Source organism: Bos taurus, chromosome 1 (assembly GCF_002263795.3).
Source record: "Bos taurus isolate L1 Dominette 01449 registration number 42190680 breed Hereford chromosome 1, ARS-UCD2.0, whole genome shotgun sequence".
NCBI classification, from domain to species: domain Eukaryota; kingdom Metazoa; phylum Chordata; class Mammalia; order Artiodactyla; family Bovidae; genus Bos; species Bos taurus.
Window position 1 is genome coordinate 125,062,791 of NC_037328.1, and position 25,254 is coordinate 125,088,044.

At 40.3% G+C, this 25,254-nt stretch overlaps 1 protein-coding gene across 2 annotated transcripts in view; it reads left to right on the forward strand.

Annotated features, from left to right (window-relative positions):
- The window catches only part of SLC9A9 (solute carrier family 9 member A9), a 663,428-nt gene that overhangs the window by 19,633 nt on the left and 618,541 nt on the right, over window positions 1-25,254 (forward strand). For both annotated transcript variants that reach the window (XM_059885432.1, NM_001076068.1), the window contains 1 exon segment: window positions 2,864-3,066. In XM_059885432.1, coding sequence (XP_059741415.1) covers window positions 2,864-3,066 — 203 coding nt within the window.

Sequence of the window (25,254 nt, forward strand, 5' to 3'; positions counted from 1 at the left end):
CACTTCATGTTTACTCCCTGTTATTGTACCGAAAGCACATTGCAAAAATAAAACGACTCACCCTTTGGGAATTTCAGCCCTTATCAACAATATAGTTTCTCTCTATTCAGGTGCACATAGTACCTTGTTTCTCTTCTATATTTTCCACTAAGCAGAAAGCTTAAGAGGTCATAGTATCATGGTACTTGCCAAGTGACACTTAGAGAATAAATTCTCCCTGAGATTTCACTAGAGTGTTGGAAAAGTGATGTTCTCACACAGGCATCCTAAGCCATGCGCAGCGTATATGGTGTGTCTTCCCTCCTCTTTCCCGACTAGTTTTATTACAGTCATTTGACGCTGCACGTGGAGGGCTGCTCACTGCTCTGTGATAGGTCAAGTGCTCATGGTGGTTACAAACCCATCACTTATTTTTTTCTTTCTGACAAAAGTTAGCATTAAATATTTCTCACTATTATGGGGGAGTGGACCAAATAGCGAAGCAGGAATAAGTAAGATAAAAATATTCTTGACAGAAATCTGCTTTCATTCTCACCTCTCACTCAAGTTTTCTGCTTTATCACCAGAGTGATGGCTCTTACATGAAAATGTGATTTTACTGTCCTGCCTAAAATTTTACAACACTTTCATATTACCACTGGGTTAGAAGTAAGAACTCCTTAGCAGGACAGAGGAGCCTCTTTATAACCTGGCCCCTGTAGTCTAGTTTCTCTCTCTTTCTCTCTCTCTCCCTCTCTTCCACTTACTCTCTTCTTACAATCCACTGCTGATTTCCTAAATCCATCAGATTTCTCAAGTTCCTTTGTATTTATATGGTATAATGTTAGGTTGTCCTAGTGATCGTTAACACAGAAGCACTCACATTTCAGTGAGTGCACAAGAGAAGTTCACCTTTCACTCACATAATGGTCCAGTGCAGGTTTTCCTGGTTTGTGGATGGCTTTCCCCCACCTGGTGTCTCAGGGACTCAGGCTTCTTCAGTGTCGTGACTCTGTCTACCTACAGTATTGTTTTCCCCCCTCCATGTCCATCTGATAGATGGCGAAAGAGAAGGGAGAAAGCACACCTACTTCTTCAACACTTCTGTGGCACACATCACTTTTTCTTATAATCCATCGGTGAGAACCCATCCAAACTCGAGACAGCCAGAAACACAGTCTCTGGGTGAGCAGCCACTCCCTGACAACTATTCCACGCGCTGGTGAATCAAAATCCTGGGGAACATTTAGTTGTCTCTGCTGTTACTCACGTGCTGCTACCAACATGTGCAGCCTGGATCCCAACTCATTCCCTGATTCAGCTCATCTGGACAAATCTTATGTGACCTTTTAAGATTCATCTAAAGCTTTGCAGCATTCAAAGGGCTTTGGAGTGTCTCCTCTCTGTACTCATATAGCACAGAATCCTTACCAGCTGTCATAGCGCATGTCATGTTGTATTATAATTGTTTGCTTATGGATCTTCATTTCACAAACTTCAGCTCCTGTAGGACTGGGAACTGTATCTTTATTTTAAATCTATAAATGTCTGGCACAAAATATGCACCCAAATATCCACATTCATTTATTTAATGTATTATTAAATAAATGAAAGGCAATTAGATGACTTGATTCAGAGAAGAATGGCAAAACCCCCAGCATTTGATTTTTTTTAAAGAGTAAACTGTGGATTTATCCTAAAACAAATACATCAGTTCTAATTTTAAACTGAGGAATGTGTACACTTCTAAAGTTTCTTTGCTTTTTTTGTTAATAAATCCATAATATTAAGAGAATTCACATTTATCAGATTACCGTGAGCATCCAAACAGTTTATAAACTTAAAAGCCAAAGATTGTCACTTGAGTCCGACACTTTGCTAAAGGAATATTGTGTCATTAAAATGTGTTTGGCTGCAGGTAAGGATAAACTTGACTTTAAATAGTTTGAAAAAAATTAGGAAATGTGTTATGTCACATAATAAGAAGTCTAGAGTTAGGGTAGGGCTTCCCAAGTGGCAAAAGGGTAAGGAATTCTCCAGCCAATGCAGGAGACATGGGTTCAATCCCTGGGTGGGAAAGATCCCCTGGAGTAGGAAATGGCAACCAACTCTGGTACCCTTGCCTGGAAAATCCCATGAACAGAGGAGCGTGGTGAGCTACAGTCCATGGGGTCGCAAAGAGTTGGACATGACTGAGCGCCTGAACACACACTCAGATTAGGCTCCGGGTAGGTTGATCCAGGGCTCAGTGAAGTTATTCAGGACCTAGATTCTGTCTATATCTCAGTCCCACCATCCTGAGTGTTCTGACTCTGTCCATGGACTGTATCCCCTTAAGGTGACAGGATACCTGCCAGCAAAATGTGGAGAAATGTATTGCCTTGATCATGTCCTGAGGGCGAGAGAGAATAAGAAGACTTGTCCCCTAACCGTAGTACATAAGTGCTGCCTACTAGGCTGATGGGGCTCTCTCAGATATGTGCTCATCTGTGGACCAGAAACTTTCTCCAGGGGAATTCCATCTCCTGACTGATGAGATTACTCAGTATCTGTCACAGAGCCAAGGTTTTCTTGAAGCAATTGGATGGAAAAAAAGAGGTGGGTAGCTCTTCTCTCCAAAATCTGTGGGTCCATTAGGAAGGGAAAAAAGGAGAGGTACTAAGTGTCCACTGCAAATACTGTAAGAATACAATCTTATCGACTCACAAAGAGTCAGACATGACTTAGTGACTGAACAACAAAAATCTAGTGGATTGGTGCCAATGGAAGGGTAAACAATTTTCTAAGCCAGGTAATGATCCTTCCAAATCGTATATTTGAAAACATGGAGTAATAAACATTTTAGATTATGTTCTCCAGTACAGTTATTTATTCTTTATTTTAGGCCTCGTAATGGGATTAATTTTACGATATGCTACAGCACCAACTGATATTGAAAGTGGAACTGTATATGATTGTGGAAAACTGGTCTTCAGCCCATCAACTCTTCTGATTAATATCACTGATCAAGTTTATGAATATAAATACAAGAGAGAAATAAGCCAACACAACATCAATCCTCACCAAGGCAATGCTATACTTGAAAAGGTAAGGACCCTTTCTATCTGGTCACATATTTTTGCTTCCCAGTGTAAATAATTGTGTCATATATAAGCCATCATAGAGAGTGCATTCACACACATACATATGCCCCCTTAAACACCATACTCATGGGGCAATTTCATTTACTAAGTGGTTAATGTCTTGATATGCTCTTATTGTAAGCTCGGTTGTCTGTATGTTTCTTCTAGAAGTTGAGAAAGAGTGCTTCTTATTATAACTGTTTTGCAAACCACAGTTATATTAGGGAAAAAGATAACAATAAAATTCAGCTGACTCTACCTTTAATGATACTTGATTCAAGTTTTCACACGTGTGTTTTAAGTGTCACTGCATATATATATATTGTGGTTGTTGTATATGTTACCAGCTGGGTACGAAGTTTAAATCTCCCTTAAGCCAAAGGGAAAATGAAGGAGAACGAAGACATTTGCACTTGCAAACCTTGATCTAGAATCTGACTTTTAGCTGCCAACATAAAACACTGGCCCCTTGGCTGTTTATAAATGCACTGACACACAGTCGCTCTCAAAAGATCTTGACTCCATCTGTCTAGTTAGAGAATCTTAGATTGAAAAAAGAAAAATCGTGAAGTTATTCACCTTCTAAAAATGGTTTTATTATTGCAAATGTGTTAACCGCTTCAGTTATTTTGGAAGAGAAAATTTCTTTTGCTCTCAGGACTCTGGGTTAGAAAACAAGTGAGGTGACCTTTCTGCTGCCTTGAGTGTGGCTCAGTCTTTGTAATAAAGTGAATTTGTGTTTAATAACACAAGTGCATGCTAAGAATCAGGATCTCGCATGACTTATTCTAGCTCCTTTTGTCAGAGCTGAGTACTTCCTTGAAATTATGGAAGTGCATTTTATCACTTTTATTCCATACAGATTTAATTTTCTTTTAAAATACACTTTTTTTCCCCTCTCCATTTTGAGAGATCTGGGGCGGGAGGGAGATACATGACCTGCCATTTTTCCTCATTCAAGAGGAGTAATCTTTAGTATTTTTTTCACACTATCTCCCAACTAGCAAATTTCTAGATTAACTTCCTCCTAGCACATGGAAGGGCTCTGGAAAGTCAAACTGATTATAATACTAACCTAAATCATGCTTAGGGAAGTGAAGCGAAGCACAAGAAAGAAAATTAAATAATGTTTCTGAAGTAAGCAGGAGCAACTTCTAGATCTTTGACTTTCTTGAGTGATCTCTTCTGTGAGATTCTTTCTATTCCCGTGAACAGTGGAAAATAATCTATCTTGAAATAAATAATTTTTTAAAGTGACCTTGTTAGCAGCATAGGATTTAAACAGCCTTGTCTGTTTTAATTTTCTTAGTACCAGAATTTAACTTATTTCCCTTCTCACTCTCTTATCTGGTTTTTATCTGCATTTCTAAGCAGCACTACTTCTTCAAACAGGTTTGAGTCCCATCCCCCACAAAGGTGCTGATAATTATCTCTGTCATTATAGCAATTTGTTTTATAACAGGACGGCCAACGAGCACCTGTTCAGAAATTCTGTTATGGTGTTACTGACATATTGATTTTTATCAACAGCCAATTACAGTGTTTGCTTTTAAAAAATTAAGGCAAGAGATGGAGAAAAATATGGAGCCTTCTTGGTTTTTCCTCTTGGTTGGATTTTGAGTTCTCACATGAAATGTTGAATTGACTTTGAATGGTTCAAGTATTTTATAGACTAACTTCTAAAGCATGTGACTTATTGAATCACAATTAGCATTTGTTCCTCTGGGCATTCCAGGCTGGCCATGGGCAGCTCAGTACCCAGGGTAAATCCCCAACAAGTCCCTTGCTGGTGGAACAAGGAGCATCTACTGATACACTTACCTTATTAGACAACTTTAAGTAGAAACGATGTTTTTAATAAATAACCAGAGTATATTTTAACATACATTTGTTGCTTATGTGCTAATGTTGGGGGACCCTACTTAGTCTGTGAAAAGGAAATGCTCATAGTCTGTCTTCCTTACTGAGAATTCTCCACTGCATGCAGTTATTCATATGAATCAAGCAATTGCTCAGTCTATGTCAGATGCAAAAGAATTCCAAAATGAGTCCAGTTTTTGAAAGGTTTAACATGGAGTTACAGAGGTAACATGGAATAATGGGGAAGAAATTCAGGACCAGAAAGACCTGTCATCTATCTTTAGTAAGTTCTTTGAACTTCCTAAGCTCCAACTTTCTTATTTGTAAGGTGGGTAGATTAGAACGGTTTTGTAGGTTGTTTCAATGTTTAAGTGAGATGATGTATAGAAAGTGCCTGACTGCCATGGGCCTTTTATACTGCATGGCCCTCACTCCTTGTTACTGTTTCCACTGCCACTTCTAATACCACCACCGATACGATCACCACTGCATGACTTTTAAGACCATTTAAGTGCTACCATTGCTACTTCTAGATAATATTGGAATGCTTAATGTATTCCAGGGATTAATGGAATATATGTTTTTTCCCTCATTTATTTAATATCTTTGGGGGAGATAAGACCAACATATAATATATGTTAGCATATGATTCAGTTCTAAATTATATAGACTATGAGTTTTCTTAAAACTTTACAGATTAGTTGTCATAGATATTTGAGCTTGTTAGGGAGGCTTCCTGGAGGAGGTGGCACTTGAGAGGGCTTTCAAAGGTGGGGGTGGCTTGGATAGGCAGCAGGATTGAGTTCAGAAAGATCTGGGCAGGATTGGAGGATGAGGCTGCACGAAGTGGTTAACTAGGTGGGAAGGGAAGAGGGTCTCATGGATTCTTTGGGTCAATAGAATCTGCTTGATTTATAGGAAGAGTGTGAAGAGAAGAATCTAAGGTTCCAGGGTTTCAAGCCTGGCTGGGAGAATATGAGGGTCCCCGGATAGTGGGAAGGGAGAGAAAGATTTGTGGAAAAGGATGGGTGAAAATGACCTGTGGATCTGCAATTAGAGAGAGATCATCTAATTCAGAGCAAGAAAAAGACCTGATTTCATGATGTTGAACTCCGTCATTTAATAGATGAGTAAACGAACTTGAGCACTAAAATTGATTTAGTGCTTTATTCGGTAATTTTCAAATTTGTCTGAAATTTGGAATCACTTGAAGCTTCAAAAAATTCTGACGCTTGTATTCTGTCCCTGGAGTTGGCGATTTTACTGGTTTGGGGTGTAGCCTGAGCACTGGAAATTTTGGAAGATCGCCAGATGAATCTAATACACAGGCAAGTTCTGGAGCCACTTATTTAGGTCCTATGTTATGTTTGGGTGAATATAGTGAGGAAATAAATGCCGTGTTTCTGCTTCTTCTCACTTCTACTGCTGCAGATCTAACAGCCCGCTTTACACGCAAAGCACTTTTCTCACTTCAAGACCTCTACACATGTTGTTCTTAGCATATGTTGTTTAAATTGGTCTTATTTCTGCTCTTTGGATGTCAGAGCAATGACAGGAATACTTCCTATTCCTGGAATCTTGAAATACCATCTCTTCAGAGAGGGCTTGTCCTGTGATTTTCTCACATTGCATCCCCTCTCTCTCTTTTGCCCTCTCTCTTATTTCAAAGTACTTTTAGCACCATCTGAAATTTTATATGTATTTTCTTGCTTATTAATTATAATTCTTACATCATTTGATGTCCACTAGATGGTATACTTCACAAAGCAGGGTCCATGCCTTTTTTTATTGACCAATGTGTCCCCAAAGCCTACCATAAAGCCCAGTGCATACTGCTGCTAAATAAATAGTTTGTGAATGAATGAATGAATGAACGGAGGAATCTGAGTGCTTGGTAGAGTATATGCTGCTGCTAAGTCACTTCAGTCATATCCGACTCTGTGCGACCCCATACACGGCAGCCCACCAGGCTCCCCCGTCCCTGGGATTCTCCAGGCAACAACACTGGAGTGGGTTGCCATTTCCTTCTCCAGTGCATGAAAGTGAAAAGTGAAAAGTGAAAGTGAAGTCGCTCAGTCGTATCCAACTCTTAGCGACCCCATAGACTGCAGCCTATCAGGCTCCTCCGTCCATAGGATTTTCCAGGCAAGAGTACTGGAGTGGGGTGCCATTGCCTTCTCCAGGTAGAGTATATACAGCTGGAAAAATTGAAAGATATTATCTTGGAGTTGGTAGGAGAATGTCCTAGACACTTAGTGGTTGAAGAGACTAAGATATTATATAATCTTAGTTGTGTTCATTGCAGCCATGAAATTAAAAGACGCTTACTCCTTGGAAGGAAAGTTATGACCAACCTAGATAGCATATTCAAAAGCAGAGACACTACTTTGCCAACAAAGGTCCATCTAGTCAAGGCTATGGTTTTTCCAGTGGTCATGTATGGATGTGAGAGTTGGACTGTGAAGAAAGCTGAGCGCTGAAGAATTGATGCTTTTGAACTATGGTGTTGGAGAAGACTCTTGAGAGTCCCTTGGACTGCAAGGAGATCCAACCAGTCCATTCTAAAGGAGATCAGTCCTGGGTGTTCTTTGAAAAGACTGATGCTAAAGCTGAAACTCCAATACTTTGGCCACCTCATGCGAAGAGTTGACTAATTGGAAAAGACTCTGATGCTGGGAGGGATTGGGGGCAGGAGCAGAAGGGGACAACAGAGATGAGATGGCTGGATGGTGTCACCGACTCGATGGACATGAGTTTGAGTGGACTCCGGGAGTTGGTGATGGACAGGGAGGCCTGGCGTGCTGCAATTCATGGGGTCACAAAGAGTCGTGTCTGACTGAGCGACTGAACTTAACTGAGTTGTGTTCATATAGATATAAATTCACATACAGAGAAATTACATGGTGGGCCCAGGGTCCCAGTAATTCTATTACTGGTCAGAGGCAGAACTGAGGCCCATAGCACTTTACTCTGAGTACTGAGTAGTTTATCAAATTGCATACCACTGGACAAGCTCCGGAGTGGCCTTGTGGACAGAGAAGGGCTGAGGCCTGAACAATCTGACACTGAGATGTGTGGGGGGAGATGAGGACCAGTACTAGAAAGGGAAGATTTACAGAATTGCAGAAACAGGCCTAGCACAAGGGTGTCACGGAAGCCACTGGTGTGGCTGCACTGGGTCCTTTTCTTTGTGGTGCAGGTTAAAGGGAGTACTTGGCCTTTGTCTCTAAAAGTTACAGGATGAGGAAGTAAGTTTTACTCTCAAGATGCAGTTTAGGGGCTTGGATGAAATTTCTGACTTCAGGATTTGAAGAGGCTGGAATAAATTCTTGAGCTATATAATCATCTCTTGGAATACCAATAAAAGCACATGTATTTCTGGGATGGTTAGGCCTTGACGTGCTTGGAAACAGCACTGGGCTTGATGGCTCCCTGGGTTTCTTCCAATAATATGGTATAAAACTGGAAAATAGGAGAGCTGTTGGCATCTATATAAGCAGCAGTGTACTGTGCTTTCATACCACATTGTAAACATATAAAATTTTTAAGAATTACCATATGCCAAGCTTCTTTTGTTCATGCTCAATACAGATAAAAGTGTAGAGAAGAAAAAATATTTTCACTTAAAGATGTGTGAGAACAGTATTTTTCTATATATTACGAGCAGCTGATGATCTCAAAACCATCTTCTGAGAGACTAAAACTAAAATTATGTTGATTTATATCTATTCAATTGACATTTCCAGAACTGTTTGTCAAATTGTTCTGTGGATCCACTATATCCTTTAGTAATTTTAATTGAGTGGGGCCTATATTCTATTATATAATATCTTTACAGACATTAATTTGTTACAAAATATTTAGGAATACAAAAATGTCTACTAAGTATTTTCTGAATTTAACATCAATAGGAAGTTAAAACTTGTTTTTGAAAAAAGATCTGTCTTTCATTCCTTCAAAACAAATGAACTGATTTCCATCAGTTTTGATTCTAAATAGGAATGATCTCAAGGAGTTTATTAGTAAATCTGGGGGAAATGCAGCATATGAATAAGTGAATAAATATACCACAAGACAGCTATCAAAGGAGTGGGTCACATACCATAGACGTTCAGAGTGGGTGACGTTATTTCTTGTTAGGGTGATAGGCTAAGCACCGAAGAATTTATACTTTTGAACTGTGGTGTTGAAGAAGACTCTTGAGAGTCCCTTGGACAGCAAGGAGATCAACCCAGTCAATCCTAAAGGAAATTAACCCTGAATATTCATTGGAAAGACTGATGCTGAAGCTGAAGCTCCAATACTTTGCTGCCTGATGCAAAGAGCTAACTCATTAGAAAAGACCCTGATGCTGGGAAAGATTGAAGGCAGGAAGAGAAGGGGATGACGGAGGATGAGATGGTTGGATGACATTACTGATGCAATGGACATGAGTTTAAGTGAGCTCTGGGAGATGGTGAAGGATAGGGAAGCCTGGTGTGCTGCAGTCCATGGTGTCACAGAGTCAGAAATGACTGAGCGACTGAACAACAACAAAGGGTGATAGGAATGATTTTGCGGAAAGATTGACTCTGGTAGTGATGTATGTAGTGTTTGGAGGTTGGAGAGTCATTCCAAGCATGGGTAGGAAAAGGGGTAGAGACTACTCCGAGAAAGAAAGTCACTTCTAAGTTGTTGAACTATGGAAGATCAGTGAAGCATAGGGTGGGATAAGGGCAGAGTCTGGCTACAGAATCACTTAAATTCCAGGCTGAGTAATGCCCACTGTATTTGTAGTCAGTGGGAGAGTGCAGTGTTGACAAAAGCAAAGAAATAGGCTGCTGTGTACAAGGTAGAGAGTGAAAGCAGAGGGACAGCTAAGTTTTAAGGTTGAATGGTAACCAAGGGGCAGATAGAAGAGAAACAAGGAAGGAAGACACTGTAAAGTTTAGATCGGTTGGGCACGAGGAGGAAGGATGAAGAGCTAATTCTGCTGTTGTGTCTTGTGGGTTCATAGAAAGTGGCAGGACAGAAGTGGGTACCTTAGAAGTTAAAGGAAGGAGCTGTTTTATAGTGAAAAATCACACATATAGTTTAAAACTATGATGAATGAATGAATCAATCTTATTTATTTATTTTTCATTGATTTAACACATTATGATTTTTCTACATTGAATTGGAAAGGTCAGCAGACCATTTGGCTAGAAAAGTCTTGCAGACCTAGTAGATTTTCAAAAAGTTGTCAGCACAGTTAAATTTATACTTCCTATAATTTATAAATCAGTTGACTGTAGTGTCAAAAGTCAAAGGAAACCCCAGTGAAAAGTTTGCCAAACCTTCACTTCCTGTGTGACAAATGACACTATCATTTGGTAACGAAAGTTATTTTAGGGCAAGTTAAACTTCCAAACAATCTGTCTTGTCTACTGTTTCAATGAAGAGAATTATCAGGGAAATAGGTAACACTGAAGCTATTATCAATTGTGTTCATAGTACTGTGTATTTTTGAGATATTGACGTGAGTCTGAGTGAACTCTGGGAGTTGGTGATGGACAGGGAGGCCTGGCATGCTGCGATTCATGGGGTCTCGAAGAGTTTGACACGACTGAGCGACTGAACTGAACTGAACTGAACTGAAGGAAGTCCTTACAGCAACAGTAATTATATGACTTTAAAAAAATAACTTTGTATGTGCAGTATTAAAATATCAGTGTCTGATATTTTCTCACTGTCCGACTTTTTCTGAAGATGATTTTGACTGTTTGTGGTTCAGAGTCTTAATTCTCACATATTTATTTGTAAACTACTTTTGTTCTTTCCAGTCTTTCTTTTTACTTGATTATTCTGGCTGCAGAGTCCAGAAGGCAAAACTCTTCTGCTAACAGGGACAGCTTGATCAGAAAGAGTTATTAGACCATGAGATAAATATGTGCACTTAGTGCTGGGACACTTTGGGGGAGGATAAAGTAAAGACAGGAAAGGAATGTCTAAAACCGTTCTGGCCACAATGAGAGAAGCAAGTGTCACGATGAATCAGCACTTGGGGTTTGGAGAAACCCTTATAGAATACTATCAATTATTTCTCCACTCTGTAGAGATCAGGGATTCATGATGTATGTTTCTCTATCAAGACCAGTCTTGATTCTTACACATGAGGTGGTTGCAGGGAATCTCAAGTTTAGCAGTGCATGGGATGAGTCTCTTTGGATAGACTTAGATACTTTTATCGTAAACCTTCCTTAAGAGATTTATTGTTAACAAAGAAACCTAACATTTTTAATTCATTTTATCTATTTTCTTCCACCTTTGCTCAACTTTCTTTGTAGAATTTTGGCCTGATACATGATTTCAGAAATGTCTCAAGACTCAGTATTCCGTTAAACTTTTTCCAGTTCTATTGAGATAAATTAACACATAAGATTATGTTAGTTTAAGCTGTACAACATAATGATTTTATATAGCTACATAGATATCTATCTATAGGGCTTCCAAGGTGGCGCTAGTGGTAAAGAACTCATCTGCCAATGCAGGAGATCTAGGAGATAGGAGTTCAATCCCCTGGAGAAGGAAACGGCAACCCACTCCAATATTCTTGGCTGGGAAATGCCATGCACAGAGGAGCCTGGTGGGTTACAGTCCACAGGGTCACAAAGATTTGGACACAACTGGAGGGACTTAGCATGCATGCACGCATGCATATATATCTATGTATGTGTCAAATGCAAAATGATTATCACAATAAGGTTAGTTAACCTTCATCAAGTCATGTAGTTACAAATTTTTTGTCTTGAGAACTTTTGAGTTCTTAGCAACTTTTGAATATACAATGCAATGTTATTAACTATAGTCACCATGCTGTACTTATATCCTCAGGATTTATTTATTTTATAACTGGGAATTTGTATCTTTTGATGACCTTCAACCTTTTTTCCATCCCTCTTCTCTCACCTCTGGCAACAGTCAATCTGTTCTCTGTTTCTATAGTTCTTTTTAGACTCCAAATAAGTGAGATGATATAGTTTTGCCTTTCTCTATCTTATTTCACTTAGCATAATGTTTTCAAGTTCCATCCGTGTTGTTGCACACAGTGGACTTTCCTGCTTTTGCATGGCCAAATAATTCTATTGCGTGTTAATCCAATTATCCATCAATGGACACTTAGGTTATTTCCATGTCTTGGTTATTGTAAATAATGAGACAGTGAACATAGGAGTGCAGCTATCTCTACAAGATTGTAATTTCAATTTGGGGGGATATATTCTCAGAAGTGGGATTTCCGGATCATAATGTAGTCCTATTTTTCATTTTTTTGAGAAACTGCCATACTGTTTTCCTTGCTGGCTGCACCAATTTACTTTCCCATAAACAGTGTGCAAGTGTTCCTTTTTCTATTCCACATCCTGTGGAATAGAAAGATAACACTTGTTACCTTTTGTCTTTTCTATGATAGGCATTTTAACAAGTGGAAGATGGTATCTCCTATTTCTTTGTGCTTCTGACTTGCATTTCCCTGATGATTAGTTCCATTTGGTTTTAATTTAGTCATTGAACAACATAAATTTTCTGTATTCATTTAGTCATTCAACAACTATTTATTGGACACTATTCATATGCTAAGTACTCGTTTTAAGTGATGCAGATACAATAGTGAACAAAACAAAGCCCTCACTCTCATGGTGCTCACATCCTAAGGGGGAGCTAGAAAAGGTACAGTTCAGTGTAAGTATTTATAATCTAATGTCAGGAGAAGACATGTGCTATGAAGCCAGGTTAACAACATGAGAAGATGTCAAGAGAAGTGTATTTAGATATGCTTTGCAGGGAAGCCCTCATTGAAAAGGTGAATTTGGAGCCTAAATTATGAGGAATGAATGAATGAATGAATTTGGGAGTAAGCCACACAGAGAACAGGAAGAAGAGAACCAAACTAAATAATAGAAGATGTCTTTACTTTCTTGAGGTCAGTTTTTCCCTTTGCCAGTTCTTTGCTGTATTTTCATGAATATCCAAGATCATTTTGTCTATAATAGAAGTTCTGGAAAAATTATATTCATTGTGATTGAGAAAGGTGGAGGGGAAGTAGAGAGATGTCAGCTTGGAATGGGCAGTGAAAATACAGAAAATGCAGAAATAAGAGGAACGTCATGCCCCAAAGGCTGGCGCTCTTGACCTAACATCCAGGCCACTTTTGCAGTCTTGGCTTTAGAATGCAGAGTCCAAATATGAAGTTGTTTTGTGACAGTTTAGTTGTAACTTGGAGCACTCCAAAGGTGAGATTAGTAATTACCCTTGTTGTTGTTTAGTTGCTAAGTTGAGTCTGACTCTTTTGTGACCTCATGGACTGTAGCCCCCCAGGCTTCTCTGTCCATGGGATTTCCTAAGCAAGAATACTTGAGTGGGTTGCCATTTCCTTCTCCAGGGGATCTTCCTGACCCAGTAATTGAACCCATGTCTCCTGCATTAGCAGGTGGGTTCTTTACCACTGAGCCACCAGGGAAGCCCAAGAATAACCCTAGACAGCTCTGTTAGACAGTTTGGGTTAAGTCCTTGCCACCTGGAATGCAGCTTGGCTTTTTCACACAGTGGTATGGACGCAGCACTCAAAAATCCTTCTGACTTCCTATCTTCTTCACAGTTCATCACACATCATCACTCAGTGTTCTAAGGAAGCTGACTACTGGGACATTTATTTGTAGCAGGATTGAATTCCAACCAGATGTCTAGTTTTATTTCTTAACAAAAAACCTAGCTATTCAAAATAATGTAGAAGCTGCTGGTGGCAATGATCTCTTGGATGTCATGTGATTAGAGCACAGATTGTACTGATGTCTCTCACACTCACTCTTGGATGGCAAAGAAAAGGAGTCATGTGAAAGTGTATGAGCAGGATGAACACTGGCCTTGGTGTACTTCCTAATGTGACAAAACTGGATAAGAGGAGAGTGGCTATGGAGTAAAGGGAACGCGTCTCAGGTTCTGGACTTTGAGCCCAAGAAAGTACCCCTGACCACCGTGGGGAGAAACAGCTGATATGCCCACCCATCTCCCAATCACGCCTTCCTCCCGACTGATGCCTGGTTTTGGACCATCTCAGGTCATCCATTTGCCTAGTTCCAGAAAGGCCTTAGTGGCATCACAGACACTTTTTAGGAACTACAGGAGCCAGCATGGCAGACTGCAACATGGACTAGCATTTTGGGATGTTGAGTAGCCGTCCACTTAGATATCAAAGTTTCCTGGTAGCTCAGATGGTAAAGAATCTGCCTGTAGTGCAGGAGACCAGATTCAATCCCTGGGTCAGGAGGATCCCCTGAAGAAGGGAATGGCTACCTATTCAAAGGATAGGTTTCCAAAGCTATTTTAGGGAGTTGTGGGTGACTGGGGGCTCTAAAGCTATTCTATTCCCCTGTCCTACTCAGTTCAAGATCGTGGTGAAACATGTTCCGTGAGAGGCAATCTTTAAAAACTGACTTAAAACTTGTTATTTGATACTATTTTCTGTATTTACTAATGTTTTATATTTATTGTGTGTTATCTCAGAACAAAGTATTCCTCATAAGAGACCTTTCCAAAAAACCACAAAATATTATTCTTTTAAATATCAACACATACATGATAGGAACTGGCATGTATGAGACAGCATAATATGTTAAGAGCCCCATTCTGCAATCAAAATCCTTGGGTTTAAACCTCTGGTCTACCTTTAACCTGCTGGGTGATCTTCAGCATCTGACTTAATCCTTGATGCCTTTGTTTTGTCAAATGAGGCGATACTAGTACCAACCTCAAAAAGTTATTATGAGAACTAAATGAAATAATTCATATAACCAGCTAATGAGCTTTAGCATTAATAAATCCTCAGTAAATATTACTTGTTATTATTGAGCATCAGGTACTTGCCAAGTAATTTAAAACACTGATTTCCAAAGTTTGATACATGCATCAGTTAAACTATTGAGTATGTGGACCTTATATTTGCCCATTTATTTATAAATGACTTGCAAGTGCTATTGTACAATGTATTGTATATATTATAAAGTGAAAGTGTTAGTCACTCAGTCATGTCTGACTCTTTATGACCACATGGTCTGTAGCCCACCAGGCTCCTCTGTCCATGGAATTCTCCAGGCACGCATACTGGAGTGGGTAGCCATTCCCTTCTCCAGGCAATCTTCCCAACTCAGGGACTGAACCCCATCTCCTGCATTACAGTCAGATTCTTCACCATTAGCGCCACCTAGGAAGCTCAGGTAATACTGCTATGAGAAAAGAGTATCAAACTAGAATTTTTTAAAGGATGAGAAAAAATACAAAAAGTTTTTTGCACACTTAAGTGGATAACATATATTCACCTCAACTTAAAGAGCAATAAACAGGTCATATTTTATTAAAATTTTATTTTTACTTTATTTTTGATATTTTTCTTGAAAATAATTTTCTTGAAAAATTTTGCTTTTTTCTGAAATCTCACTGTATTCTGAGTCTCAGCAGTACCGATATGCACATGGGCTCTAGGCCTGAGGCAGGGATGCTTTTAGGGGTTGTGAGCTTTGTGGAAACATTCAGTCCCACCCCAGGAGACCCCACATTACTATACTTCAGTGTCTAGTTCTAACGTCTTAAGGCTCCAGCTGATGTTCGCCCACTATATCTTAGCTCAGATGTAAATTAATATTTATGTCTATGATGTTGGGTTACTGTCTATCTTCTCACCAGACTTCAGGAGGGCAGGGACCAGCTCTGTCCATGGTCCACTGTATTCCCAGCTCACAGCAGCGTGCCTGGCACCTGGTTGATACTCTGTGGACCCTGGCAAGTGAGTGGATGATATAATGAAGTATCTGTCTCTGCTTGTCAGTTGCTACTTCTCAGTGCCACTCTGTCCTGTCTTCGCTGTTGGCCATTTTATTCCCAAGCATCTATCACAGATTTCTCCTCAGAGTGAAGTATCAGGGCTCTGTGATGGTTTTTTAGCTACTCAGACAGTTGAATTGTTGGCAGTCTTTTTTTTTTTTTTTGGTGGTTGTTTATTTATTATTGTGGTATAATTCCTTAACAATGTTGTGTTGGTTTCTGCTGTACAATGAAGTGAATCAGCTATATGTATACATATAGTCACCTCCCTCTTGAGCCTCCCTTATCTCCTCCCCCATATCACCCCGCTAGGTCACCACAGAGCACTGAGCTGAGCTCCCTGTACTATACAGCAGGATCCCATTAGCTATCTATTTTACGCACAATATTGTATATATGTCAATCCCCATCTCCTAGTTTATACCCCAGTCCCAACCCTCCATGTCCACTCATCTGTTCTCTGCATCTGTGTCTCTATTGCTGCCCTGAAAATGGCTTCCTCTGTACCATTTTTGTCTAGATCCCATATATTTGTGTTAATATATGATATTTTTCTCTTTTCTGACTTATATCACTCTGTATGACAGACTCTAGATCCATCCATGTCTCTACAAATGACCCAATTTCATTCCTTTTAGATGGTAGCCTTATCTCCAAATAATTGATCAAGGATAGAAGGAGAGGGAGACAAGGAGCTGGGCACAGGAGAGACAGAGAAGGAGGGAAAAAGGAAGGGAGAAAAAGAGATTTCTCGTGAAGATTTATAGTATGAGTACATACAACTTAAAATGGATCTTTCAATTCCTTTCCTGTTTGCTCTATTCCTTCTAAAACATTCAACTTAGGCAAGACTGCACATTTATCATCGCTGGTCTCTCGCGAGCAATTATATAAGGGTCCATCCAACTGCATTTCCTGGTTCTTCTCTAAGGTCACTAAGAAGCTCCTCATTAGTAGCTTACACAGCCTGAAGGCAGGGTAAACATAAGTGGCACAGAGGGCTGAGAACAATCAGAAGGAGTGAGGACCTTAAAGAAGCTGCGCATTTAACTGGCTTGTCTCCTGATGCTATTTAAGCCTGTCTTGTGTTAGGGGTCTCCCAGCTGCTCCTCTCAGATCCATTTTTAGTTATACTAAGTCTCCTACATACGAACCTTCAAGTTGTGAGCTTTCAAAGATATGTATGTGTATTTGTGTGTCCAATCATGTAAGTTAGTTCATGTGTCTGGTGTACATTGTCGCATGTGTAATCCTCTGCCAGAGATTGTGCTTTTGTATACTTTATAGTACTGTAGAGAGTATAGTAGTACAGTATCTTTATGTCAAGCCCAGGGCTGTAAGCAAGCGTAAAAACAGCAGTGATGTATCTGGTACTACTGTGCTTTTCAGGGTACTATACTGTAAGATTAAAAATGTTTGATCTTTTGTGCTTTTTATGTATTATTTGGGTGAAAAGTATTCTAAATCTATTACAGTACAGTACTACACAGCTGGCTGTGGTAGTCGGGTATGTATGGGCTGTGTGCTCAGTCATGTCTGACCCCTTGCGACCTCATGGACCGTAGCCCACCAGGCTCCTCTGTCCATGGGATTCTCCAGGCAGGAATACTGGAGTGGGTTTCCATTTCCTTCTCCAGGTAGTTGGGTACTAAGTAACTTTGTGTACTTATGAACATGCTCTCAGAACAGGACTCAACTATATGTAGGTGACTTACTGTATAAGGCTAACTGGACATGGTCTGATTTACAGAGTTCTGCCTCAGGTGGAGAAGGCAATGGCACCCCACTCCAGTATTCTTGCCTGGAAAATCCCATGGATGGAGGAGCCTGGTGGGCTGCAGTCCATGGGGTCGCTAAGAGTCGGACACGACTGAGCGACTTCATTTTCACTTTTCACTTTCATGCATTGGAGAAGGAAATGGCAACCCACTCCAGTGTTCTTGCCTCGAGAATCCCAGGGATGGGGGAGCCTGGTGGGTTGCCATCTATGGGGTCGCACAGAGTCAGACACGACTGAAGCGACTTAGCAGCAGCAGCAGCCTCAGGTGGAGGTGTGTTGAATGAGGATGTCTCACAGATTCAGTTTCTTTTACTGTTGTTGTTGTTTGTTTGTGTCACATGGCATACAGGGTCTTAGTTCCCCGACCAGGGACCAAAGCTGCGCCCCCTGAAGTAGAAGTGCAGTACCAATCGCTGGACCACCAGGGAACTCCCCTCTACACCATTCTTTCTGACCATTGAGTTCCTAGAGGACTCCGAGGTAGAGTTTAGTGAGCAGAATGGTTAAGTGAGCTTGAGATCAATATCTTATGAATGGAAGAGGAAGGAAACCAGAGAAGGCCAAGGGAGAAGTTAAGCTATGATGCAGGCTTGACAATTTTGTCTAACTCCTTGGCAAGTTCTGAAGTTAGAGTGGCTCTTCAGAGTCCTCTGCCATTGGACTGAGATGGCCTGGACTCTAAAACACCAAATCTTTTTGTCTTTGGATGTGGGCCTCTCTGGAAAGGGCATGACTTTGTGTGGGGCAGTTCTTTTCAGTCTTACCAATCTCTGAAGGTAAGCAGCAGAGGTGACAAGGCCTTCATTGGAGGAAAAGCCCAGTATCTAACATATTGTAACCCTAATAGGGGAGGAAAATCTTTCTTTCTACCTGTCTAGGTTTTTGCCTTAGGGCCCTTGTAACAAAAGACAGATGAACAAGAGAAAGACACACAGAAGTTTATTTCATATAGGCCTGAGAGAAATCTAGAGAATGAGCAGTCCAAAGAGCTGGCTTAGAATTCAGGCTTCAATACCATCCTCAGCTAAGATAAAGAAAAGTGTATAGGGGTGGCAAGTTTTAGGAAGGTGACCTGGAAATGTCTGGTGAACAAGGGTAAAACTGTTGTGCAGATTTAAGTCTGTGCCTTTTTTATTGATAAATTTCATATGATTTAGACTTATCTTTCTCTTCCTGGTATCAAGCAGGGGACACCCTTACAAATGGAGGTTTCCTTGATGTAAATTTCCCTTGCTGTTGTTGTTGTCCAGTTGGCCAGTCGTATCTACTGTTTGCGACCCCATGGACTGCAGCACGCCAGGCCTCCCTGTCCCCCACCATCTCCCAGAGTTTGCCCAAGTTCATGTTCATTGCATCAGTGATGCTGTCCAGCCATCTCATCCTCTGACATCCTCTTCTCCTTCTGCCCTCGATCTTCTCCAGCATCAGGGTCTCATCCAACGAGCCATCTGTTTGCATCAGATGACCAAAATCCTGGAGCTTCAACTTCAGCATCAGTCTGTCAGGCGAGTGTATGCTCCTCGGTTCTGTCTCATCTCAACAAAGATTTGGAGTGACGGACATTAAAGCCCTTGGTGCGTCACAGCTCTTGGGTCTTGGACAGACCATGTTATAGCTCTCAGGTCTCGAACAGACAAATCAGTGTTACAGCTCTGTGTTACAGCTCTATTTTATTTAGAAAACAGCAGGAAAATCCATCCTCGAGGCATGAGGGCACGTTGACCCAAAGACGTGAAGAGAAGAGAGCCTCAGCACACGAGAAAGAGAGATCCTTGGCTCTTTGGCTCCTCTTTTTATATGTTTTTTTCTCCCCCTGGGCCTGCCCTATGTAAATTGGGCTAGCCAGGATTGTTGTTTGTTCTACCTGAGGTCTTCACTCCGGTCCTCGGATCTTCCTTTGTTCTGTCTTCGCAGGCTTTTCTCTTCCTTGTCTTTTAGCCACCGCCATTCTGGACTTCTGTTTCCTATTCTAACTGCCTAACAAGTCCTTCTAGTGAATATTCAGGGTTAATCTCCTTTACGATTGACTGGTTTGGTCTCCTTGCAGTCCAAGGGACTTTCAGGAGTCTTCTTGTGCACCGCAGTTCCAAGGCATCAATTCTTTGGCATTCTGCTTCTTTACAGTCCAGCTCTCACCACTGTACGTGACCACTGGAGAGACCATAGCCTTGACTCTATGAACCTTTGTCAGCAGGGCAATGTCTCTGCTTTTAAACCACTGTCCAGGTTTGTCATCTCTTTCCTTGCAAGAAGCAATCATCTTCTGATTTCATGGCTGCAGTCACCGTCCGCAGTGATTTTGGAGCCCAAGAAGAGGAGGTCTGTCACTACTCTACCTTTCCCCCTTCTATTTGCCATGCAATATAGGGCTAGATGCCATGATCTTAGTTTAATATTAAGTCTTAAGCTGGCTCTTTCACTTTCCTCCTTCACCTTCAGTTCAGTTCAGTCGCTCAGTCGTGTCCGACTCTTTGCGACCCCATGAATCGCAGCACACCAGGCCTCCCTGTCCATCACCAACTCCTGGACTTCACTCAGACTCACATCCATCGAGTCAGTGATACCATCCAGCCATCTCATCCTCTGTCGTCCCCTTCTCCTCCTGCCCCTAATCCCTCCCAGCATCAGTCTTTTCCAATGAGTCAACTCTTCCCATGAGGTGGCCAAAGTCCTTCACCTTACAAAAGGGTAATTTCTAGTCTGTTTTCAGAGCATCTCCTTGTCTACTCTTTCTCAAAATAATCAGTTCAAAATAATTCTATGTCTAAAAGGCAAGTTTTTTGGGGAGGTTATGTAATAGATTCTGGTCTCCTATACCCTCCACAGTGTGAGAAGCTTTATATATTTACGTAGGTCATGTGCTCAAGCTGCTAAGTCACTTCAGTCGTGTCCGACTCTGCGCGACCCCATAGATGGCAGCCCACCAGGCTCCCCCGTCCCTGGGATTCTCCAGGCAAGAATTCTGGAGTGGGTTGCCATTTCCTTCTCCAATACATGAAAGTGAAGAGTGAAAGTGAAGTTGTTCAGTCTTGTCCGACTTGTAGCGACCCCATGGACTGCAGCCCACCAGGCTCCTCCATCCATGGGATTTTCCAGGCAAGAGTACTGGAGTGGGGAGAGTACCCAAATGATGAGTTAACACACAGCTGAAGTAAAAGAATGCAGTGGAGTACTAGAACAGGCTTGTCTGTTCTCTGAGAGCTGATTATTTATTTAATATCCATAATCTTACAAGCCAGTTGACAAACATTGGCAGCTTGAAATGGGTCATGGTGGGAGTATTTAGAAACACCATCAACTGCTGCAAATCCAGGCTTGTAGGCTTTTTTCTCTCTCCAGAGAGATGATTTACTAACATACCACTAAATATATGCCTACTCTTTGCATTTTTAGGAGAACTGGAAATATCCACACACCTCATGTTTCATCTCACAAAAAAGTTTTTTCTCACATGAGGCTTGTCTTAAAATCCCACTGTTAGAGATTCCTATCTTTAGCTTGAACTAACTGCTTCTACGGTGATACAGAGAAAAGCATAAGGATTTTGTCTTAGTCCTTTTTGTCACCTGTAACAAAAATACCATATCCTGGGTGACTTAAACAACAAACATTTATTTCTCACAGTTTTAGAAGCTGGAAAGTTCAAGATCAAGTCATCAGCATATTTGGAGTCTGGTGGGAGCTAACTTCCTGATTCATAGATGGCTGTCTTCCTGCTGTGTCCTTATGTGGCTGAAAGAATGAGAGCCCTCTCAGTTTTCTTTTATAAGGACATTAATCCCCTGTATGAGAGTTCTATCCTCATGACCTAATCACCTCCCAAAGGCCCCACCTCCTAAGACCATCATCTTAGGGGTTAGATTTCAACATATGAATTTTGACAAGACATACATATTCAGTCCATTGCAGTTTTGCAATTATACCTTGGGCTGAATCCTATCTCTGCCACTTCTAGCACTGAGACCTTGGAGAAGTTAACCTCTCATATTTTTCTTTATAAAACAGGGATCGATCATATCCACTTTACAAAATGAATGAGAAAAAGTTGTTAGAAGTGCTGTAAATATTACTCTTCTTCCTTAACATCTGCCCTTGGCAAGCATGGATTTCCCCCTTGGGACAAAGTTTGAAGTAGTTATGTTGAAGGAAGTTTGGTATTGTTTTTTAATGCATCATTTTTAAGGTGAAAGCACTGTTTGAAAAACACATCATTTTAATTTTAAATCAAGCTGTTTGGCATCTATTTTCTGCTGATTTCAGCTCATCCCCTCTACTTCCCCCAAATCCCCTCAAGCATGCCTGCTGTGACTGGTCCTTGCTGATTCAGCCCTTCCCTGTCCAGCTTCCCCAAGCCAGTTGCTCCCTGCTGAGGCCTTATGATGGGGAAGCTGCATGCACAATTCAAAGCTAAGGACCGAAAAAGATAATGGAAACTCAGAAAATTGTAAGGCAAAAAGAAACTCTGTGGGACTGTGATATTCCTATATATAATGAAGGTCAGAAAGCAGTTTCTTTTGCTTTATAATATTAAGATTGGCCAAGATGAATATCAATTCCAGATGGAGAGGGAATCATTCTTGATGCACAGGCTTGTCTTTCCTTTTGAAATCCTCACCCAGGTATTGAGGGATGAATACTCTTGGTGAGATGAAGAACCAAGCCCTTCTCACATTCACCTGTTATTTTCTCTTCCCTTGTTGATATGAAGCCAGGAAGTCCCCTTGTCATGTTAATACCACTTCTAGTGGGGTGATGGGAGGTAGGAAACTCACAGCAAGGGGCAGGCCTATAGGGGACCAGCAGCCAATCCAAGCTATGGATAAGGAAATAAAGGCCAGGAGTCTGTCCAGAGTTAGCAATAGAAAACCTTATCATTTGATTTTCAAGCTAGAACTCTTGTGTGTGAATGAGGGGCGTGAGTATTAATTAAATCAGGACAACAGCTACTACCTGGGACTGTTCTGGTTAAGCTGGAAGGTATAGTTACCTTAGTAAAGAGTCACAAAGGTAACAGAGGTAAGTTCACGTGTCAAGAATCTTGTTCCGAAACATAGGAGACTCTGGCCATTGGTGTCTAAATGCTGTAGCAATGACTTGGAAAATGGAGGTGGTCTTTTTGTATTTGCAGCTAATGAGGACACATCCAGTAGTGGGGTGGGTAACCTGAACCCATAGGTGGATGGAAGATGGAATATTTTCGTTAAGAAGGTAGTCCCTGGAGCCATATTACTTGGTTCAGCTGCTTTTTACCAGCTAAGTGATATTGAGTAAGATGATTGGTTTCTTGGTGCTTCAATTATCCGTTCGTAAAATGGGATATCCCTAACTACTTGGTAGGATAATTGTGAGTTGCAAATGAGAAAAACTTGTAAAGCACTTAGACTAGTGCCTAGCTCATAGTAAGGGTTCAAAGTATACTATTAGTTTTATCATTATTGTTATCAATAAAACAATGGACTCACAATTAGAAGCTAAGATATGAGTACAGGTCTTGATACTTACAAAGTCTGTAACTGTAAAAGTCATGTAACTGTGTGGGATGTTCACAGTACTTACCTCAAACAGTTGTTGCAAAGAAAATATGAGAGTCTATGTATGAAGGTGCTTTTAAAAAAATATATATATTACTTACTGTTACGATTAATTGACAAGTGGTAATAGCAATCTATTAGTGAGGAAGACAGACTCTGAACTTCAGCTCTGCTTAAATTACAATAAATATGCCTTCCCTTTTCAAAGATTGTTATTTCCATTTTAGTCTCACCATGTTTCCATGAGGTGAACAGATATCACCCCCATGTCTCAGAAACTGAGACTCTGAAAACTTATGTGACTTGGTCATGATTGATCTGTGGCAGAACTGGTCTTAGGAAAAGGTCTTCTGGCTCTGAGTTCAGTGTACTTTCCACAACTCCATGCTGCCAAGCTAAATATTTAGAATTATATGAATGTTTTATTCTAAATTCTCCAGTTAAATTTGCCTGGGTTTGTAGACATTACCTGGGCTTCCCAGGTAGCGCTAGTGGTAAAGAATCCACCTGCCATAAGAGATACGGGTTCGATCCCTGGATTGGGAAGATCCCCTGGCAACCCACTGCAGTATTCTTGCCTGGAAAATCCAATGAACAGAGAAGCCTGGAGGGCTATAGTCCACAGGGTCACACAGAGTTGGACAGGACTGAAGCAATTTAGCATGCCTGCACACACATAGACATTACCTACCTCCGATAAAATATCAATGTTTATATCTGTCATTTTTGCACGTATAAATTTCACAATAGTGTATTTCTAACTTCTGGAATTTCAACTACTTCAAAAGTCACCATGGTTTTGTGGTATGATAGTCTCATAATTTCTCAGTGATATTAATAATTCATGATTATCATTACAAGGAAAAGTATTTACATTCATTTTACATTTTTCCTATGTGATTTAAATCAGGTGGTCTCTAAAACTTTGTAACTTGCTTTATTTATATTCAAACCCTAACCTTTCCTCAGGCTTTTAAAAATTTAGGGTAAATAGCCAATTATAAAACCTTAGGAGAAAATATATCTAGTCATAAATATAAATATAGTCAGGATAAGGAAAGATTTTTTAAAGATGTTACCAAAAGCTGAATCAAAGTAAAAAATGGAATAAATTTTACTACGTTAAAATGAAAAAAATCGGCATGAAAAAGACACCAGTGACAAATTTAAAAAAATGTTAAAGGTTTAAGAAGGTAAGAGAATAGAAGAATATATTTGAAATGTAAATAACCAAAACTGAATAGTAACCATATTGTGTGAAGCATTAATAAATGAGAAAAAGTCATACTGGGTAAAAGGTATGATCCAAAAACTCATTAAAGAGATGTCACAAAAGACCAAAAAAGACACAAAATATACTTATTTCGTTAGTAATGGGAAATGCAAAGAAAACAGTAATATTAAGCAGCCCTGATTGGTAAAAATTGGAATTTGTTAATACTAAGCATTGGTTAGAATGTGGGAAAATGCTCCTACACTCTTCTATAGAGTGTAAATTGGTGTGACCACTTTAAAGTAACTTCAGTCTAGTAAAGTTGAAGATTCAGCATCCAGCAATTCTACCTTTAGTGTTTTCCACTTCTAGAGAACTTCACAAGCATTATATGCAAAGGCTTAAGTGCAGGAATATCTACTGCATTATTTCTAGTCATAGTAAAAAATAGGAAACAACCTAATTGCCCTCATTCTCTTGTTAGAGTAGGGAAAAAAACAATCATGATATATTCTTCCTACAGAAGGCTATACTGCAGTTAAGCACATGGACAAGATCCACTTGTAGTAATACAGATAAGTTGTAAAAAAAAATTCTAAATGTAAAAAGCAGGATATAAAAGGTTGGTGTTGTGTATTTAGTCACTTTAAGCCATGTCCAGCTCTTTTGTGACCCCATGGACTATAGCTCACCAGGCTCCCCTGTCCATGGGATTTCCCAGGCAAGAATACTGGAGTGGGATGCCCATTTCCTTCTCCAAGGATCTTCCTGACCCAGGGATACGACCTACGCTTCCTGCATTGCAGGCAGATTCTTTACCATTGAACCGCCAAAGAATCCCATATAAAAGGCTATTTATAGCTAAAATTCTGTAAAACTTAAAGATGCACAAATAATAGTAATCATTGCTATGGATACCTGTATATGAAGTATAAG